The sequence below is a fragment of the Panthera pardus genome, unplaced genomic scaffold (genome assembly GCF_024362965.1).
Source record: "Panthera pardus isolate Hobbes unplaced genomic scaffold, ASM2436296v1 HiC_scaffold_12, whole genome shotgun sequence".
Classification (NCBI taxonomy): domain Eukaryota; kingdom Metazoa; phylum Chordata; class Mammalia; order Carnivora; family Felidae; genus Panthera; species Panthera pardus.
This window is the reverse complement of record NW_026526677.1, coordinates 103,017,364-103,036,350: the sequence shown is the minus strand read 5'-3', so window position 1 is coordinate 103,036,350 and position 18,987 is coordinate 103,017,364. Positions and strand designations below refer to the sequence as shown.

Below are 18,987 nucleotides of genomic sequence, written 5' to 3'. Positions count from 1 at the left end.
TTTTATCTCCATGCCCACACGCTTGGAGCGTCTCGGCATTGATAAATGTGTGCTCTCACACATACACATGCACACCGTCCCCCTTTCTCTTGCCTGCGTGCATGCCACACACACACACACACACACACACACACACACACAGTGCCTCCCTCACACACTGGGTCCGGACACCAATTGTAAGCCTCCTCTGTGTGGCTCGCCCTCCCTTTGCCACCAAACCCTGTCCTTTTCACACAAAGCTCCCTGTTGGGAAAACTCATAATTTTTACACCACACAGTCTTGACTGGCCATTGCTGGAATTACTGTCTCTTTGAAGTGCTTTCTGCTGGGGCATTTACAGGCCGTTTTAATTACCTGCAGCTTGCCAGGGGCCTTGCTCTGTCCCAGGCTTTGTTTGTTTGTTCTTTGCAAGGAGTCTGTGCAGAAAGGAATACGGCTGCCTTCTCTTGACAAAGAAAGGCAAGGGGGAAAGAGAAGTTTGGGGAGCCCTCAGCAGAACTTGTCCCTGAAGCCTGCTCCAGGACACCCTGCCCCCCTCCAGCAAGCTCAGGAAGAGAAGCCAGCCCTTGCTGTTGGCTTCCCATGTTCTTAGTCGTTTCCAGCACTGTAGGTCTCCCTCCTGGATTTGCCTGCGATATTTTTGTTTGTGTGTGTTTTGGTTTTAAGTATTATTAAATACATTTCCAAGCTTCCTGTCACAGACAACAGGGCTGTCAAATAAAGCTCCCCTCACTGCCGACCAAATCAAAGTCAGCTGCCGTTGAGCTGGGATCCTGCTCCTGTTTTTTCATCTAAATGTGTTTAAGGAGCGTGTGTTATTAAATTTTTGAGCCTGGACATGGGGTGTGGAGGGTCGGGGTTGGAGTCGCATGCGAAGGCAGAAGGTAGTACCCGCTTTGGGCTGTCTGGTGTTTTCCTTTCCTTGTCTTAATTTTTCATTCGATTCTCTCTCTGGAATGAGCTAAATATAAATAGCCTTCTTTGGGATTTCTGTTAAACACAAGTGTGGCATGTCACGTCTGCAGACGAAGATGCTAGTTTACCAGAGGAGCCTTGGAAGTTTATCCGCTTCCCGGCTGGCTTCTACAGCAGAAGGAATCCTCATTCATTTATTCATTTAGTCCAAAAATGCACTGAGAAATCGGAACCCTGGTACATTGCCGAGGGGAATGTAAAATCATGCAGCCGCCTTAGAAAACGGTCTGGCAGTTAAAAGGTTAAAAACATAGCGGTACCGGATGACCCAACAGTTCCACTCCTAGGCATATACCCACGAGAAGTGAAAGTGAAAGCCCATGTCCAAAGATAAAACTTGTAAGCCAGTATTCTTGGCCACGTTATTCATAGCAGCCAAAAGGCAGAAACAACCCAGTGTCTGCTGACTGGCGAATGGGTCAATTACATGTGGTATGTCTATACAATGGAGTATTATCTTGCCATAAAGAGGAAGGAAGCACTGATAAATGTTACTACATGGATGAATCTTGAAAACATCACTCTAAGTGAATTCTTGCAGACGTAAAAGGCCAGCCGCACACTGTATGCTTCCATTTGTATGAAATGTTCATAATAAGCAAATCCATGGAGTAAGATAGTAGATTAGGGGTTGCCAGAGACTGGGGGGTTAGTGAGGGGAAATGGGGAGTGACTGGTAATAGGTACAGGGTTTCTTTTGGGGGTGATGAGATCTTCCGGAAGTAGACGGTGGTGAGATGGTCGCACGGCTCAGTGAATGGACTGAAACCCCCCAAATGGTATATTTTAAAAGAGTGGATCTTACGGCATGTGGATGGTATCTCAGTAAAGCCGTTTCTTTAAAACAAATGCATTGAATGCCTGCTCTGTACCAAAGCAGCCTGGCACTGTGCCAGACTGTGAGGACGCAGCGGACAGTGGTCTCTGTCCAGGTGGCGTGCGGTCCAGGAGAGGCGAGGAACTCTCGTAGGAAACCCACTATGTTAACTGTAAGTTGTGCCAAGTGCTGGAAAGGGAACCAGTCAAGTGCAGTAATGCAGAGTAGTGTTGATGTATAACCCACCTTGACGGAGCACTGTTCAAGTGCAGTCTTACTTTTCCAGAGCTGGGCATGCACAGTAGGCTATTAACAGACGGAGTGTAAAATAGGAAGCATCAAGGGATGAGGGCGGTGTGCCTTCCCTGAGGTCTTCTCTGTAGGAGGTTATAAAGTTGCCCCGAGACTCAGCCTGTCTGTGGACCCTGGGTGTCATCATTTGGCTTCTGTTTTCTTAGCGGCTCCTTTCTTCTTGCTTTTCTCTGGTTAGGGTCCTGTGAATTCTGGGTGTGCTCTTAGTGCCTCCTTTCCTGCTGGTGGTTTTCCTGTGCCTTTTACCGGGGGGCTCTGGGAGAACATTCTGGGTGGGATGGATAGACCCTCTGCAGGTGGGCAAATGTGAATGTAGATCCTGAGGTGAGAAGTCTAGAGACTTCCACCTGCTCCCATGGGAGAGGAGAGTTAAGTCACTTGGCCTCCGTTTCCTCATCCACAAAATGGGGGTGGCACTTTCTTCCCCAGTCACAGGATGGTTGAGATGACCCTGAGCATCCCTTTCGAAGTCAGATGCGATCTATAAATGCATTAGCATTATTCTTAGAAAACCTCAGTTAACTAGATTTCTTTTTTACATTTTTCTGGAAGAAAAAAATAATCGGCAAAAGAGGTGGATATCTATTTTTTTTTTTTTTTACCTTTTCCTTCATTAAAATGACAGTAATTTCCACAGTGTGCTTTGGTGTCCCTACAGGTTCATCTGCCCAATCTCTTATCTTGTGTTCATAACTGATGTTGAGAAAGATGGCTCTAACGGCTTAGAATCCTCATAGAGAAGTAATTTAATTTTCAGTGTACTAAAGCAGAAAGAATGAGGCAATATACATTAAGGAGGTTTTCAGAGGGCTTTAATTCGAAGGGAACTTTCTTAGGCCCTTAATAAACCTCAGTTAATTTCCACAGTCTCTGAGGATCTGTGGCTGGTGTGTGGGATTTGAAGGTAGCATCTTGGCTTCGTGGCCGAAGTGAGAGTGTGTAAAAATGAACCTCGATTACCAGGAAACAATGCTGCCTCCCCACAGGAAGATAAAGGAGGAATTTGTAGCTTTTCAAATACCGTTTTCCGAGAAATTGTCTCTTCGTGCTGGTTAAGATGGAAGCCTCTTATGGGTGTGAGGGGCAAAAAACCAAAACGCCTGCTCATCTGGAACCATAGTTCAGTTCCCTTATAGGGCCTTTTAGGGTCTGGAGAGAATATTTGGGATTTATTTTTGTTTTCTTTGGGCTGACGTCACCACGCATGCATCCTGGTGCTCTGTTTTGGGTTTGGAAAAAGCTCTAAAAGCTATAAATCTTAAGGCATTTTACTATTTTTCCTCTTCCCTTTTCAAAAAGCACAACTTTCCTGGTTTCTTTAAAAAAAAAAAAAAAAGAAGGAGAAAGAAAGAAAACTACAAAAGTGTGTATTGATTCCTTTCCCTCAGATCTTAACTGCCCACGCTGTAATACCTTGCTTACACGTGCCAGGTTTTTGTGCAGTTTTGCAACATCTCCTTAATCCAGTGAGCATAAATAGAACATTTCAATCATATTTGGCTACTAGGAACTTCACAGATAAGCGCGCTAAGACCTTGTTGAAAGAGACTGTATGAGATTGTGTGTGATAAGATCATCCTGTAGCCCGGCGCCCAAATGAAAAACTTTTGTTCTTGGTGAAATTTGTTGATGGAGATATTTCAAATAAATGACTTACAAGGACTCAGTCTTCTAAAACAAAGGCCCCGTTGCGTAACAGCCTGAAGCCCAGGCCTCCTGGTGCTCAGTGGCCACGAAGACCCTTCAAGGAGCATTTGCTGCAGGGAGATTAGCGTGCCCCTTTGTCATTTCTGACATGGTATTTTAACACCCACACGGGCAGCCTTATCGGAAAGCCCTGTACTTGGTGTGGTTATGGCCGCGGGGAATGCCATTGTCCTTTCCCCTGTTTTCAAGGCTCAGGACAGCTCCTTCCACTTTTTAGTCAGCTCCATGCGTGATGCATGGTCTTTTTCTAAGAACCCCATGGAGGCCTTCTCTTTCGGACAATAGAGACAGCTGTTCTTGTACGGATATGTGTGTATGTTGGAAGTGTTCTGTGTCTTTCTCTTTTTTTTTTTTACCTCTATGTTTTTCTTTTTGCATTCCCCTTCATGTTGGTTTGTTCATTCATTTAGCAAAAATGCACCGAGTCCTTCCTCTGTTCTGGACTCAATGATGGAGGCTGAGGGGTTGAATCAGGGATGGAGCCTTCATGAAGGTGGTTATAATTTGGTGAGCATAGGCTCCTGTCGGCCCCACAGCCTTTCAGTGTTGTCAGCCCGATTGGAAAGGACCTAAGAAATCATGTAACTCAACCCTTGTATTATTGCAGAGGGCGTAAAGTGGAACCTCCAGAGGGTAAGTGGTTCGACCAAGGTCATTTGATGGTTACCAGCAGAGCTGGAGTGAACACTGGGTCTCCTGCCCACCCCCTCCCCCAGAAGAGTGTTTTAGCCAATGTGTTACACTTTTATTCTAGATCCTTGAGAAGACGTGCCTTCTTTGCTATTCTCTCCCTCTCCCTTTAAAAGGCCCCAAAGCAACCAAATGGCCACCATTTTCTAGAGCTCCCCTGGTCCGGGTTCCCAGGAGAGGGGCGCACTCTGTGGGTCCTGTCAGCCCTTATCTTGTGGTGTGGAAGGCGTTAACTAGCCCTCTGTTAGTTCTTGGTTGTTTTTTTTAATCTGTTGTTTGAAATCCTTGCCTTTTATTGGTATATTTACTTTATGGCATACATAAAGAGCTATATTAAAAAATAAATTGTGTTGTAAAAGCATTCGGTAATGTTTATTAATATTGACTAGTCAGGGAGCAAGGAACTCTATCGCTACAAGGATAATTTGTGGTAATACCAGCTCCCCATTCACAGCTTGTCAAATGACTGTCTAATCTCAACATTAAAAAAAAAAAGTGGGTAAAAGGATAATTTCCTTTATGCCTTGAGAAAATGAAAGTGACCCACTCCCCCCCCAAGATTAGAACTAATCTTTCTCCCCCACCCCCACCCTGGGCAATCCAGGCCCCTTCTGTGATCCCAGGCAGTCCCAGGGCGAGGTTTCAGTGGCCAGGTATCCTTTTGTCTCAGGCTGGTTGGCGCCTGCTTACCTAGCAGTAGCTTCTCTCATAGCTCTGGTTGTCTGCACCTGTGCTGAGGGTTTAGGCGCAGAAATAGACACCTATTCCCTGTCGTCAAAGAGCTTCAAGCTTCGAAGAACTTCTACATGGCTTGCTCCTAAGGAGAATGATACTGGATGTAATGACCCATTCGGACTAGAATGTGTCACTGATGGTAGCCGTAAGAGACCTTCCCTTGGGACAAGATGATGTCACCCTTAGAAGGTAGGGAACATTCCTTGAGTATTCCAGTTGTCCTGGTTTAGGGCAGAGGCCTTCAGTAGAGCAAGCTCTTTTCAGAGTACCCCTTCCCCACAGAAAGGCATGTGTAGAAAGTTCAGGAGATTGAACTGAATATGGAAACACCTTGAAATCTCCCTGGAAGTTGCTCTGGGGAGTACATTCCTGATAGTCTGATAAGTTTTCATTCATGCCTTCTAAAAATTGGAGCCCAGAATGCTTTGGCTGTTTGGTCTTCCTCTTGCCATTTGAATTAAAGGTCAGTGGACATTGGAGGTGTGTTTCGAACTTACGAGTCTTAGAGAAAGGAATAAGCCCATTGCCGAAGTATATAAGCTCTTTCCTCTGTCCTCTCTTGGTTCTGTTTCTGGTTGGAGAGGTGAGCAAGGCCAGGGTGGAGTTCTCTGACCATGGTGCTTGGGAATCATTTGTTGCTTTTGAGACTGAGAGTCTTGGCAGAGCTCTGTGAAGGGACCTGCCTCGTCTCATGGCCACATGGGGCACAAGGCAGCATGCCATTGCCAGCTGGTCAGGTCCTGCTCAGGGAGAGGAAGAAGCAGGCGGTTTGGTGGTAGCTAGGTTCCCATGGTAAGAAGAGAACCTTGGAGAATATTGGTTTCCATGTGGGCAGCAGGCTTTGAGAGAAGAGCGTCATTTGGGATCTGACTCTCAGAATCTCCTGTCTTGTCCTTGCCTGTTTTGAGTACCCCTTAGAAGCACTGCATAGGTCAAGCTGATGGTCATGGGATCAGAAAGCAAAAGCCCCAGGCTTTAGGGTGGCTTCTGCATGTGGAACAGCTCAGACCAAGAAGGGGGTGAATTGTTGGAAGGACCGTGAAGGCCGCACTGGCCGGAGCCACGTGCTGTTCAGGGTATGGGATCACTTAAGCTGAGAACAAGAAAAACGTGACCTTAAAAAAGTCCTTATAAGATGGATTCCCCACTTTATTTTTCAAAGATGGGCAGTTCCCTCCCACTCACTTTCCCTGTGGACAGACTCAAGTTCTCACTGCTGGTCTACCTTGCAAAACTCACAGTTCAGGCACTTTCAGATCCCCAGGAGGAGAGGGAGGGAGAGAGGGAGTGTTGCTCTTGGGTTGTTGGAACTGAATTCCCTCTCTAAACCTTCCTGTTGGCCTGCTTTGACTGCTTCTGTCTCTGGCCAAAGGAACTTGGGAAGAAATGGAATGTGGGCATTGCTGGGCCTGGAGCCCCCCTTCAGGCCCTTCTCCTAGCATTTTTCCTGTGGCCCTTGGCTCTGTGGGATAGAGACGGGCTGAACTCTTCCTGCAGAGAGTAGACACAGAAGGTGCTCTTAGGGAGCACTGTTACGGTCAGCTGGGTCTGGAGGGGAGGATGGAGTACGGCATGGGTCTCTCTTTGCTGCCACTCATTCTGCTCTTACGTTCTAGGTACACTGGGGAGATGAAGGCTCATCTTGAGAATGAGGGGTTGGTCTGAAGCTCAGGCTTTGTGTGGCTGTGAAATAGCATTGGCCTTCCTTTTGCAGACTTCAGGAGCCATAGGACAAGAGTTCAGCACTGGGTTGGAGGTGTCCACGAAGTTCTTGTGCTTGGAATACTGTTAAAGATGAGAGGAGGGATGCCTCCAGCCTACCTTAGATGGAGGAGCTTCTTAAGCAGAAATGAGCAAATCCCTTCGAAAACTAGACCCTACGTGAGGCGCCTGGGTGGCTCAGCCGGTTGAGTGTATAACTTTAGCTCACGATCTCACTGAGATGATGACTTTAGGTCATGATCTCACTGCTCGTAAGTCCAAGCCCCATGTCGGGTTCTGTGCTAAAGCTCAGAGCCTGGAGCATGCTTCAGATTCTGTCTCCATCTCTCTATACCTCCCCTCTTGCTGTCTCTGTCTCTCTCTCAAATATGAAATAAAAAACATCAAGAAAATTTAAAAAATTAAAACTAGATCCCTTGAAGAAGAGGGAAAATCAACATGGCGTCTGCCGTTACGTAGTTTATAGTCCAGAGCAGACAAAATCTATGACTTGTCAGACTCCCAGTAGCACAGAGATGGCTCGATGTATCTTGCTAGCTTGATTTGACTGGCGAGGGTTGTGTGGTTGAGAATCAGTGAGAAGGAATGAGTCTTTCTCTCTGGTTACTTGTTAAAAGGTTCAGATTTGCTTAGCTCTAATTTCTCATAATGATTCAGCTCTCTTGAGAAAATAGCTAGAAACCTGCCAAAGGTTAATTTTTTCTTTGTCTTTTTGGACATAATTGAAAATCTGTTCCATTCAAGATGGGTTTGCCCAGTGGGCCAATTGTGGGCCGTGCTGGGACAGCACTACCGCTTGGCGGGAGGAGGTGGGGAGGGCGTGGCGGGGACTTGACGCATGAGTGGGGATGGATCCTCCAGCAATCATGGAACAGAAGTGTTGGGGCCATGCTGAAACTGGGTTACTCTGAAAATGGCGTTCAGCAACAGGACTGCTTCTCAAAGAAGCGAGCGTGAAACCGAGGGACTTATGCAGACAGGCACAAAGATGTCCCCACCTGTCCTTCCTTCCTGTGCTGTAGTGGAGGCTGGTGACCTCAGATGGCCATGAGCAGTTAGACCTTGCGAAAAGACAAGACCAGACTGGGAAAACATGTGTGTGTGGTGAGGAAGAGGGAGGTGGACAGAATTTCCATTTTCATCAAAATGACTTGCATAGTATAGTGGTAGTGGCGGGGGGCAGGGCAGGGGTTGTGGTCTGCAGAGTGAGAGACCATGGGTTCATACAAATTGCACTTTTGCTCAGAAGCCAGCTGGAATTCTGTTTCCTCCTTGGTCATTCTGCAGGCTATACAGAGAGTCTGCTGGTAGCCAAGTCTCTTGAAGGCACTCAGATTCTTCTCTGCCATTTCCTTTTTCTATGGGTTGGAAGGGTTCACCTTTCCATTCCACATCCTTCCCTTGGGGCTCTGAACAGTAACGAAAGATAGGAGCAAACCAGTGCTGGGCTTCACTCAACTCCTAGGGCTGTAAAGTGCTTCCTTGTTCTCTTCTGAACTTAGTGTGCTTTGCCCTTGTCTCTCTGGCAGTGGGGCAGGACTTTTGTCCTTGTACTTGGTGTGGATCACATGGATGCCACACTCACCTCTGGCAACCTGTGTGGGACGCTGAGTTAGTGGGTCAGGTACAGGGCAGTGTCCTTACCCCAAGGATCAGACAAGATAGGACATCTGTGTCTCTGAAGGCTGAGAAATGCGTGGCAGCGGAATAGTTCCAAAGAAAGGCTGCTGATGGGTTCCAGAAGTTTCTTTCACTGAAAAATAGACCACAAGTGAGTAAAGGAAGAAACTCAGGTTGTCTGGATTAGAAGGTTTTAAAATGAGTATCGATTTTAGGGTTGGGTGTCGATTTTTGTTTAGGCTATCCTAGCCTGGCTGCCTAGGTGTCATGGGACATCGCACAGTGGAATGTGGTTCAGAGAGAATAATAATAATAATCCCCTTTAGGGAAATTCCTTGGAAACTAGGCAAAATGATAGGAAGAAGATCTTTTTAATAATGTTTGTTTATTTTGAGAGAGAGTGCGTGCGCATGTGAGCACTCTCTTGCCTGCAAGCGAGAGAGGGGCAGAGAGACAGACAGAGAGAGAGAGAGAGAGAGAGAGAGAACGTCCCAAGCAGGCTCCCTGCTGTCAGCGCAGAGCCTGACGTGGGGCTTGATCTCATGAACCATGAGATCGTGACCTGAGCCAAAATCAAGAGTCAGACTCTTAACCGACTGAGCCACCCAGGCATCCCATGAGTAAGAGTTTTGACTGTTAAAATTTAGGTTCCATAAGGGATCAAAGCCTTAGAAGTCCCCCATATCACTTCACAGGTGAAAAAGATGCAGAGAGGTTGTTACAGCATGATTTGTCCAAGGTTATAAAGCAAGTTAATGGCCGAGTAAGGCTGAGGAGCCAGGTCTTCTGGCTGCTGGCCCCGCAGCCTTCCCTGTACCTTGCTATCTCTCCAGCAAAGGGCAAGAGGCTACCACCTTTCACACCAGGCTAGTCCAGTGGCTCAAGAAAGTCACTTTCACTGATTGCCAGGCAAATCCATTCACATCCAGAAGAAAGGCAGTGGGGTTACCCAGAAAGTATTCGTCGGGGTCAGAGATTTGGTCTGGAGCCTGCAGGGAGAAGAGGTGGGTTGGGATGCTTACCCTGGTTGATGGCTGCTGATACTGGAAGACTGGTCACTCCAGGGTCCTTTTGGGAAACCTGTCTAAATAGGTGCTGGTCCTCCGCTTAGCTGCTCCCTGAGAGGTGGGCACTCCTGGAAGGTAAGAAATCACGAGTGAAGAAAAAGATGGAAATCGATGGGATGGAAACCCATGCCCTGCCCTCCACCACACGTGACCGTGAATGCGTGCAAGAGGTTCACCGGCCGAACCATTTGTGAATTGAGTTTTTGCTGCTCCACAGAACATGTCTTAGGAAAGCAAACATTTGCCATGCCTGGGTGAGTGGCAGGAATACTGTCTATCATGTGTTTACACGCACACATACACACTTAGTTGCCTGGGCATGTGTTTAAAAACATGGTTTGCCCAGAATGCTATTAGGACATGTCCCAGTGTCCAGCATTGTGAAATCTATTTGGAGTTAAGAATGTTCAGTTAAAATGTTCTGTACGGTTACTATTTCCCAATTGGGTTGGATCAGCCATGGCCAGGAGTAAGATAATATGGGGGTGGGGCGCACTACAGTATCAGGGATGAGGGTGTGTGTGTGTGTGTGTGTGTGTGTGTGTGTGATTGAGAAATTATTTGTTGCTTTTGGCAAGGAAGTAAAGGGAAAGCGAGCAAACAAAACAGCCTGATTGAGAAAGAGTTCTGTGAAGGGGGCTGGGCGTGGACATGGCGTGCCATCCTCAAGCCACTGTGGCCCATAGACTGTGGCACTCAGGAGGCTCACCTGGGGGCCTGCGTGGTTTTGACTTACCACTGAGTTCTCGTTAGGGGATTTGGAAGGTGGTGGCGGCGGGTGGCTCGGTGTAGTGGTCGTGATCTGGGCTCCGAGGCTCAGATCCGGGTGCTGCTGACTTGGGCGTGTAACACTTCCCCTCCACACCCGCGGTCTTGTGTGTATCAGTACCCGCAGCTCTCCAGCCTTTTACCGTGATCCTAGCCCGTCACCGTCTGATTGCAATGGGTTGTCAACTCCAAGGGGACTTTGTATGCTCTACTCTCTGCCCTACTGCCATCAGCTCGTGCCTCTGGCTGCCGTTCCCTGCTCTGTTCCGTAGGGCAAGAAGGCACAGAGACGGGGGCGGAGGTGGATCCCGGATCTGGCAGTGGCAAGTAAGGGCCTGAGAACAGGAGTGTGGGTGGGAAGAAAGTCAGTGTTCAGGCCAGATGGCCCACACGCCAGCCAGCAGCTCAGATCCTTGCCGGCCTACAGCACATAGACCTTCTTCCCACCGCTCAGCTCTTTGCCACCCGCCTGCTCCCCTGCGTCTTACCCGACTCGGCTGCCGGCCTCTGACAGAGCAGAGGGGCCTGGGGCGAAAGGTCCAGCTCAGGATCGGAGCTCTGTTGCAGGCTGGGCCTCTGGCCAGTTGTTACCAGGACCTCTGTCGTCTTGGGGTGGTCCTGTGTGTCAGGCCCGACTCAGAATTGCAGTGTTGGTAAAATGAGATGAAGGGTGTGAAAGCACCTGGAAAACCAAATGACCGTTACCGTCCGCACCATTCTGCATTTGTAGGGTGATGTTACCCAGTTTCTTGAAATCTTCCTGTCAGGGCTCAACCTCTGGTCAAAACAGAAGGAAGACGTCTTCTAAGCTGGGCCTTAGGGGAAGGGCATGCGTGTTAGAGACACATACGTGCGGCTCTGAGAACATCTGGATGCCCCAAGAGAGAAGCGGCTTTATTGTGCCCATAAAGGCACCGATTCATTAATAAGCTTATTCGGAGCCTACTATGTGTCAGTCACTGTCGTGGGAGCTGGGGATGGGAGAGAGAAAGGGTACATGTGCTACCGCTTCGGAGTCTGACGGTGTCGTGGGGGAGCTCGGCACGTGCACAATTGCAGCGCAGTGGGGGGCATGACCTGACCGAGGGGAGCAGAGGCCCGGTGGCCTCCGAGGACGCCCAGTGCTGGTTCGACAGTGAGCGTTATGTCTGACTGACTGTCCCGTGCTTCTTCCTTCTCACCCTGAAATCGGATCTGATTTCTTTCCCCCCTTGGTCTGTGTGCCAGTGGGTAAAGCAGTAGGAAGTGCCCTGTTCTCTAGCTCTTGGACAAGACCAGGAATAGATTCTTCCTTGGCAGCGGTCCCTGGGAAGAGGGGCGCGTTCGGCTGTCTGAGCATGTGGGGATGTCTCCGTCAGTGCCCATCTGTAGCCCCCATGCCTTCCACCTCCCCTCCCTCCTGCCCACCTACTGGAGGGATGTCCGCAGAGCCCCCAGGTGAGGGTGGGCCTGCCTCCTGTCCAGCCAGAGCAGCCGCAACCTATTTTTTCCTCTCCCTACAGGAAGCTGCACAGTGGGATGAAGACGTACGGGTGTGAACTCTGCGGAAAGCGGTTCCTGGATAGTTTGCGACTAAGAATGCACTTACTGGCTCATTCAGGTAGGCGATGCTGCCCTGACTGGCCCATTTGAGCCCAGGCAACTGCCCCTGCCCTCGCTCAGAGCCCGGATGTCCCCACTGCCAGCTGGGGCTTGTGGTCCACCGTGTTTCGTGGATACTCTCTCCAGGTTCATGGAGCAGAGAGTTCGTCCTAATGGTGTGACCGTCCACACAAACCCGTCCTCATGCTCTCTTGGGATTCCTAGGGCTTTGTTAGCCCCCAGTGCCCTGTGTGTGATCTCCCTGCCAAAGCACACGACAATTGCATTAGCACAACAGTTGTGGCATTCGGTTCTCAGTGTCTCATGAATCTGACTGTTGGGGTCATGTTAATACGGGAGCCTTTAATTGAACAGGTTAGGAACACAGAGCTAGTTACCTCGTGCTGTCTTTTGCAAGGTAGTTTTACCCAGTTCCAGGGGGGTTGGCTGTGTGGCTGCGGGGGGTTTTGCCCATGTTTGGGGCAAAGCTGCTCTGTTCCCCGAAGCACGGGAAATGGAGTGGTACCTGGCATGCAGCGTGCCCAGCTCTCCTTGGCGGAGGGAAGGATACACCGGGTCTGATGGTGCTGCTCTGAGGCCAGCGGGGTGTCTGGGTTCAGTTGCAGAGGCCTTCAGACTTCCCTGTCAGGGCCAGTGCTCTCTTCTTCTGATTCCCATGCCTTTCAACCTTAGGGTCACATTTTGGGGGAGAGTTGAGGCCATCTTCTTACTGGCACGTGTGGATGTCTTTGTCCCACACTGCGCCCAGCACTAGTGAAGTGAGCACGGGCTTTGGGGTTAGGCACACGTTCAAACCTCGTCTGTAATACGTGCTTTGTGACCTGGGGTGGATCTGTCCTCTGAACCCCGTTTTGTGCATCTGTAAAGGGCAGGTGTTGCCTAACTTGTGTCCTTTTTTTAAAGAAACTGTGGGACAGAATGTAGGTTAAAAGCATCTGTTGTACATGCCCTGGCATATATGTGGTGTGTCGTAAATGGCGATTTTCCATTTCACCTTCCTTTTCCCCCACATTGCCCCTGGAGCATGTTCCCATCACCTTACCCCAGAAGCTTCTGGTCTGGCTGGCTGTTTGCAGTCTGTCTTCCCGTGGCTCGCACGGTCATGTCAATGCTGTTTGGTGCTTTTTATGCTTCAGTCACCACAGTCTGGCTGCAGAGCCCGTGTGGCTCGGTGCTGCATGGGATGCTCTCTCCCTGGCCCTCACGGCGTCTCCTCAAGTGCCCCAACCCCTTCCAGATCCAGGCACTGTGCCACGCCAGGTGGTGTCTGTCTCAGCACGCGCTCTCTGTCCGCACATCTTCGTGTGTTCCGTTCTTCTCCCGGTGGGGTCGCCCACCCTCACCCCTTGTTCCACTGAACCGTCCTCGTCCTGCCCACCCATCCCACATTGGCCTGGAGTCCTGAGTTCATATACCCTTGTGTCCAGCAGCTGCTCGGGACTCATGGACTCCTTTTGTCCTGTTTTTATAAATTGCACCCTGTATCTTTTCGCTTCCCTTCAGTTTGGTAGGTTGTTTAGGGTTCAGTGTGGGGTTTCAAAGCTGTCTGCCAACCGGCTTGGCCACCCCCCAAGTGCCAAGAGTGTGGGTCTTCTGTTTTATGTGCTTCCTGGTGCGGGCCCCTGTGTGATCTCCAACAGTGAGGTGCTGGACACTTCCACGCGGGTAACACACTTTTCAGCCTGTGGTTGAAGCTTCCTCGCCCACTCCGGAACTTGGCCCAGCGAGCATCCTTCCTCCTTGCCCCTTCCTTGAGTCCAGCACGCTAGCCAGACCCGTCTGTTGGTTTGCTCCCCGTGCATACTGACACAGCTTGCTTTCTGGGCTCCGTGGCTTTGTTCACCCCCTTCCCTCTGCTTGAATAACCCTTCCCCGGCCTTGCCGGATCTTCTGAGGTCCCTTAGCAATGCCATCCTCCGCACTTCCCCACCTTCAGCCAGGAGCAGTCCTGCCTGCTTCTGGGTGTCTGCATTTCTTTATCTGAAGCTCTCCGGGCACAGTCTTTCTTCTTTGTGCTGTGGTTGTTTAGGGACCTGCCTTATCTCCTCTCCTTGGGAGTCCGGGGTAGAAATTTGGAAACCTACCTCCTGCCCACGTTATCGCGGGCAAAAAACGTAAGCTTTTGGAGCCTCTGTATCCTCATCTGTAAGATGAGAGCGCTTGACTCTACCTTGGAGAAATTGTGAGGCTCACCTCAGACCCTGAGCACTAGGCCTGACCCGTGATAGGCTCTCTGTAAAAGTAGTTTCCCTCTCCCTTCGTTCTTCTGCTGGGCTGTAAGCTACTGGGGATGGGGTGTCCCCGTTATGTACAGCACATTGCTAGGCACGTTATCGGAGTCAGTAGATGGTGGTCAGATGAGTGAGTGTGGCCTGGGAGGGCTAAGACTGTGTCAGGGGAGCTCCAGTCTCCTGCCGGCTCCCTCCTACAAGACGAACGGTTTAGACTGTGACCCAGAGGTTCACTGGGGGGCAGCCGGGAGCCTGCCGACCCGTATTGGCTGAATGTGAGCGAGCTAATCTCTGCAGCATTGGTGGCTCCAGTGGGAGTGGCAGAGAGGAGAGGCACTGCTTATGCACTTGCTGGTGGGCCCAGAGCCCCCAGTTCAGACAAGATGAGTGACTTTGCACCACCCCCTCCGGAGCCAGCCACCGCCTAGGGATGTGCTCTGCCTGAGATGCCACTTTGGGCTCCCATGGTCTCCTCCGGATGTCCTGGCAGCTTTGGGAGCTGGGTCCTGTCTCCCTAGGCTTTCTTCTCCATTCATATCTTACTCGACACAGAGTCTGATTGTGCAAAATGACTTGTCTCTCTGAAACCCACTTGCCAGTGTCCTTGGAAGAGAGGATTTGGCCGGGGGAGGGGGGGAGGGTCATAGTGCTTTCATTCACCTTTGCAGACAGCTCCTTGCCTGCAAAGGAGCTAGATATTTCTGTTTTCTGCTGCTCCTTTCCGTGTCGTTCTCCCGCGTACGTGTCGCCCCTGCGTTGGGATGTCTTGAAAATAAAATAGCAACACGAGCTGAGAGGGAGGCTGGACCACTTCCTGAATCATTCACGCCCCCTGTGAAACAGTGAAGGCCCCAGAGGAGGGGTGTGGAGGGCCAGGCAGCAGTGCCGGGTCTCCTGTCGGATTCTAGGGGCCAAGGGAAGTGGGGTTTTACACGTTCTGACTCCTCTCTCCATTGCACGATCACAGAACTCTGTTGACGGTTTAGAGGACTCGAGATGTTTCTTGCTGCCCGGCTTTGCAGGCTCCCTGCTGGGAGCCGTCAGCAGGCTCGGGCCCCTGAGCATGTGCTGTGCAGACCCACTTTACAGACCGTCCCCGAGGGTTGGGGCCGCACTGCAGAGCCTAGCAGAACAATAGATGCTCCAAGACCTCGGGGACCATTCCAAGGGGCAGGCCGTGGAGAAGCGAGTCTGGGATCTGGGTGCGGGTCCCGGTGCCCCCGCCTTCCCCTGAATGTGGTTGCTGCCCTCGGACCAGGCACATTCCTGCTGTTTTCTTGTGCTCGGCCGAGCTTGAACGGTGCTCCTCCTGGCTCACTTCCTTGCTGGGCGCGCTGGCTGCCCCCACCCCCTCTTGGCTAGCGTGGCCTGTGTTTGTTATTGTAGTTCTGGCACCCGGCCAGGCCTGGCTGTGAGCCAGCCTTGTGGGTACAGTGGGTACAGTGAGTGCTGAGCCAAGTTTGTCATCATATGCGATTAATTTTTTTTTTTTTTTTCTAATCTGGTAGGGGTGGGGTGAAGGAGGACGCAAGACAGGAGCTGCTCTGATGCTTGAGAACAGGCCGCGCGGATTTCTGCGGAGATGTTATTTATGAAAGAATGAAACGCTCTGGCTTGCTCTTCCTTCTTGTCTCTTGCCCCTTCTCACGTTGTCTTCCTCTCCTCTGCATTTCCCTATCTGAGGAAATCAGCCTGTAGGAGACCGACAACATGAGGTTTTATTTTCAGTGACTAGAATACTAAATTTACACTCCTAAATCAGTTTTCATTGTGTTGAAATCGACAATTTGTTTAATTAGAAGTTTGCCCTGTAGGAGGCCCTTCTTGGAGACACTTCTTTCTTTCTCTTCCCCCCCCTCTTTCTCTCTCTTTCTCTCTCTGTCTTTTTTTTCCTTCCTTTTTTAAGACCCTAAATGGTAGTAGTGAATGTTTAGTTTAATTGAAGTTTTTATTTCTATTTGAGTGAGTTAACTAATCAAGTGTTTATGAGATATACCTGATGATAACGATAAGCTTAAATTAACAAATAACCTAACTCATTAACTAATGAGGATAGATCTGGCCACACCCTGCGTTCCCAGAGGTGCGTTTGGGATGGGGACGGTTTGGGGAAAAAAAACAAGGCCTGGTGGGAGGAGTGACCACCTTGGATGCTTTGCAAAGCTGCTCCTCCTGGGCTCGCTCTGACAGCTCCCTTCCCACCCTTTGCTGCGGGGATCGGCGACCTGCTGTCTCCTTGCCACTCCTTGCTGTCACTGAAGAGGTGATTCCTGGCTGTGAGATGTGCACGCAGAGACCGCAGACCCAGGAGGTGGCTCGGGCTGGTTCTGGGATTTGCTGGTGTAAGGTTTCCCATTAGGTAGGATTTCCCACGGCTTGGCTGCAGTACTGGTGGATTGTAAGTGAGCACACCCAGAACTCCTTGCTCCTGTTTTTGACTTGACTGCAGGCTGTTGAGGGGTTTGCAGGTTTCTGTGGTCTGCCCCTGTCCTGGGAGCGTCATTCGTTTTTGCAGCCAGCGGACATTGACTAAGCACCACTGGAGAGAGCTTTACAGCATCCCTGCCCTCAAGGAGCTTACGCCCAGTAGGAGAGATGTTTGACTGAAATGACCAAAGAAGGTGTTGGACACAAAGAGTCAGGGAGAATTCTAGGAGGAACTTGCAGGAGGAGAGTGTCCTTTCCTGAGGGTGGTAGAACTTAAAATGACTGGTGGGAATAATGGAATTTTGAAAGGAACTGGTAGGGGAGACCCAAGCCACCACGATGACATGCAGTGTAGCCGGGATGTACAGGCTGTGTTGGGGTCGGGGGTGGGGGGGGGGAGAGGGCAGGCTTTGGAAGGGAGGGATGAGGTGAGATTGTGGGGGCCTTGAGTAGCAAAGCAATGTGCGCTTTACCTGCAGCACTGGAGAGCCACTGGAAGGTTGAATAAGGGAGTGACACTTTTTTTTTTTCCTGGAAAGAAAGGACTGTGGGCTTTTTGATGTAGACTAGCCCGGAGTGTAGGATTTATAAGACCCCTTGGAGAAATGGCATGCCTGACAATCTTGGGGTGTGGTTGGAAGGTAGATAGGCCCATGCCTCTAGTCCCGATTGAGGGTGGCCTTTCTTTGGGAGTCCAGTCCTGCCAGGGATCAGTAGGTCCCCTGTTCTCCATCCTCCTGCCCTTTTCTGGGCACCATGAGCCATGGCTGTTGAGAAATCTCCCCTGATACCAGTCTCGTCCCCATCGTCGGAGCCACTGGGAAGGAATATGGTCTTTGGCTGATGGATTTTCTGATTCCAGCAGCAGCATGGGGGTGGCCAGGGCATATCATCAGGGACCTGGGTCATCCGTCTGACAGAAAAAGGGCTGGAAGGGTTGGGACCAGAAACCAGATTGGTTCTCTCATGCTTTCCCATGTCCTGGTCCAATGGAAGGGGGAAAAAAATTACAGATGTCAAAGACCTGTGGATTGTACTTGTTCCTTTTTTTTTTTTCTTTTCGGAACACTGAGCTTTGGGGTTCAGGGTCTTCCCAGAGACAGGGCAAGTAGGGAGGGGGGAGCCTGGCAGCTGGATGGTTCCCTGTGGTGGCAACGTATGGTCCCCAGGCTGAGGATTGGAGAGGCGTCTTAGGGTTTAAAGGTGGCCTCTCAGGACTTGCTTGTCTCTGTCACCTCTCTCTTGCCAGATAGGTATCTGCTAAGAGCAAGAGATTGGGTGTTATCCAGGCAGGTCTGAGCTGTGGTCAGCTCATCCCCTCTCTGCCTGCTCTCAAGTGAATGTCGCGGTCTGTTCGTCAGAGTAGCTTTCTGCCATCGGGGTAAACCAGAAACTTCCTCAGGTCCTGTATCGCCCTCGGCACGCCTTCAGAAGCAGGCACCATGGAGGTTGGGGTTAAGAGCACAGAGAGGGTCAGACAGAAGAGGCTCAGAAGCCCACTGTCTTCCCTTCGGTGGGTGGTGGTGACGGGGTGCAGAATGAGGGGAAGAGGGAAGAAAGCAGCCACTCTCCCTGGCTCTGTCTTGAACACACTGCGCTTCCCCCCCCCCCCCCCCCCCCGCTCTGAATTTGGCCTGCTTCCCGAACTTTTTCCCAGAGTGGTGTCGTCACTGGCCTGCCGGCAGGTCTGGATGTTCTGCCAGCATTCCAGAGAGTTTATGATCGCTTGCAGATGTGCCTCCAAGAACACACTGTACCCAAAGCAGAAATTAATGCAGGCTTGACTGCTGTCCAAGCCCATACACGGGAGAGAGGAAAAAGAAAACAAAAACTGTTTAATGCTGTTTATAAATTATACACTGGCTGATGAAAAATACATTTCTTCCCCCCCTCTGCCCCCTTCCTCACCGCCCCCCCCACCCCCGCCCCTTCTCCCTCTTTGCCTCAAGAGCCTTAAACTGAGACCAGAAGAATATGGTTTTGCTTTTTAGCTCCTGTTTTGGCTAGGATCCGAAACCCAGCTGCTGATTCACAGCCAGAGTATTTTTCCCCTTTACCTGATGAAATATACTGATTTTTCCAGCCCAGATGGGGTGCTTTTGGATTTGTTGCCTCTGTTTTTTTTTTTTAACTTTTTTTTTTTTTTTTTTTTTTCTGGCTAGGGATTTTGTTTACAGCAAATGACAGGTCCTGTAACAGCACTGGGTATGATGCTGGCCCCCGGGGCAGGTAAAGCCCCAGGTCTGTCCACCCTGGTGCTGCGGGGTATGTGTGCTCTGAAGATTGTACGTCAGGCCAGCCGAGCAGAGGAAG

General features: G+C 50.3%; 1 protein-coding gene across 4 annotated transcripts in view; it reads left to right on the top strand.

Annotated features, from left to right (window-relative positions):
* ZBTB16 (zinc finger and BTB domain containing 16) overlaps positions 1-18,987 on the top strand; it is a 193,444-nt gene that overhangs the window by 87,670 nt on the left and 86,787 nt on the right. For all 4 annotated transcript variants that reach the window (XM_053900474.1, XM_019469098.2, XM_053900472.1 and 1 more), the window contains one exon: positions 11,917-12,014. In XM_053900474.1, coding sequence (XP_053756449.1) covers positions 11,917-12,014 — 98 coding nt within the window. The remainder of the gene's footprint in view (positions 1-11,916; positions 12,015-18,987) is intronic.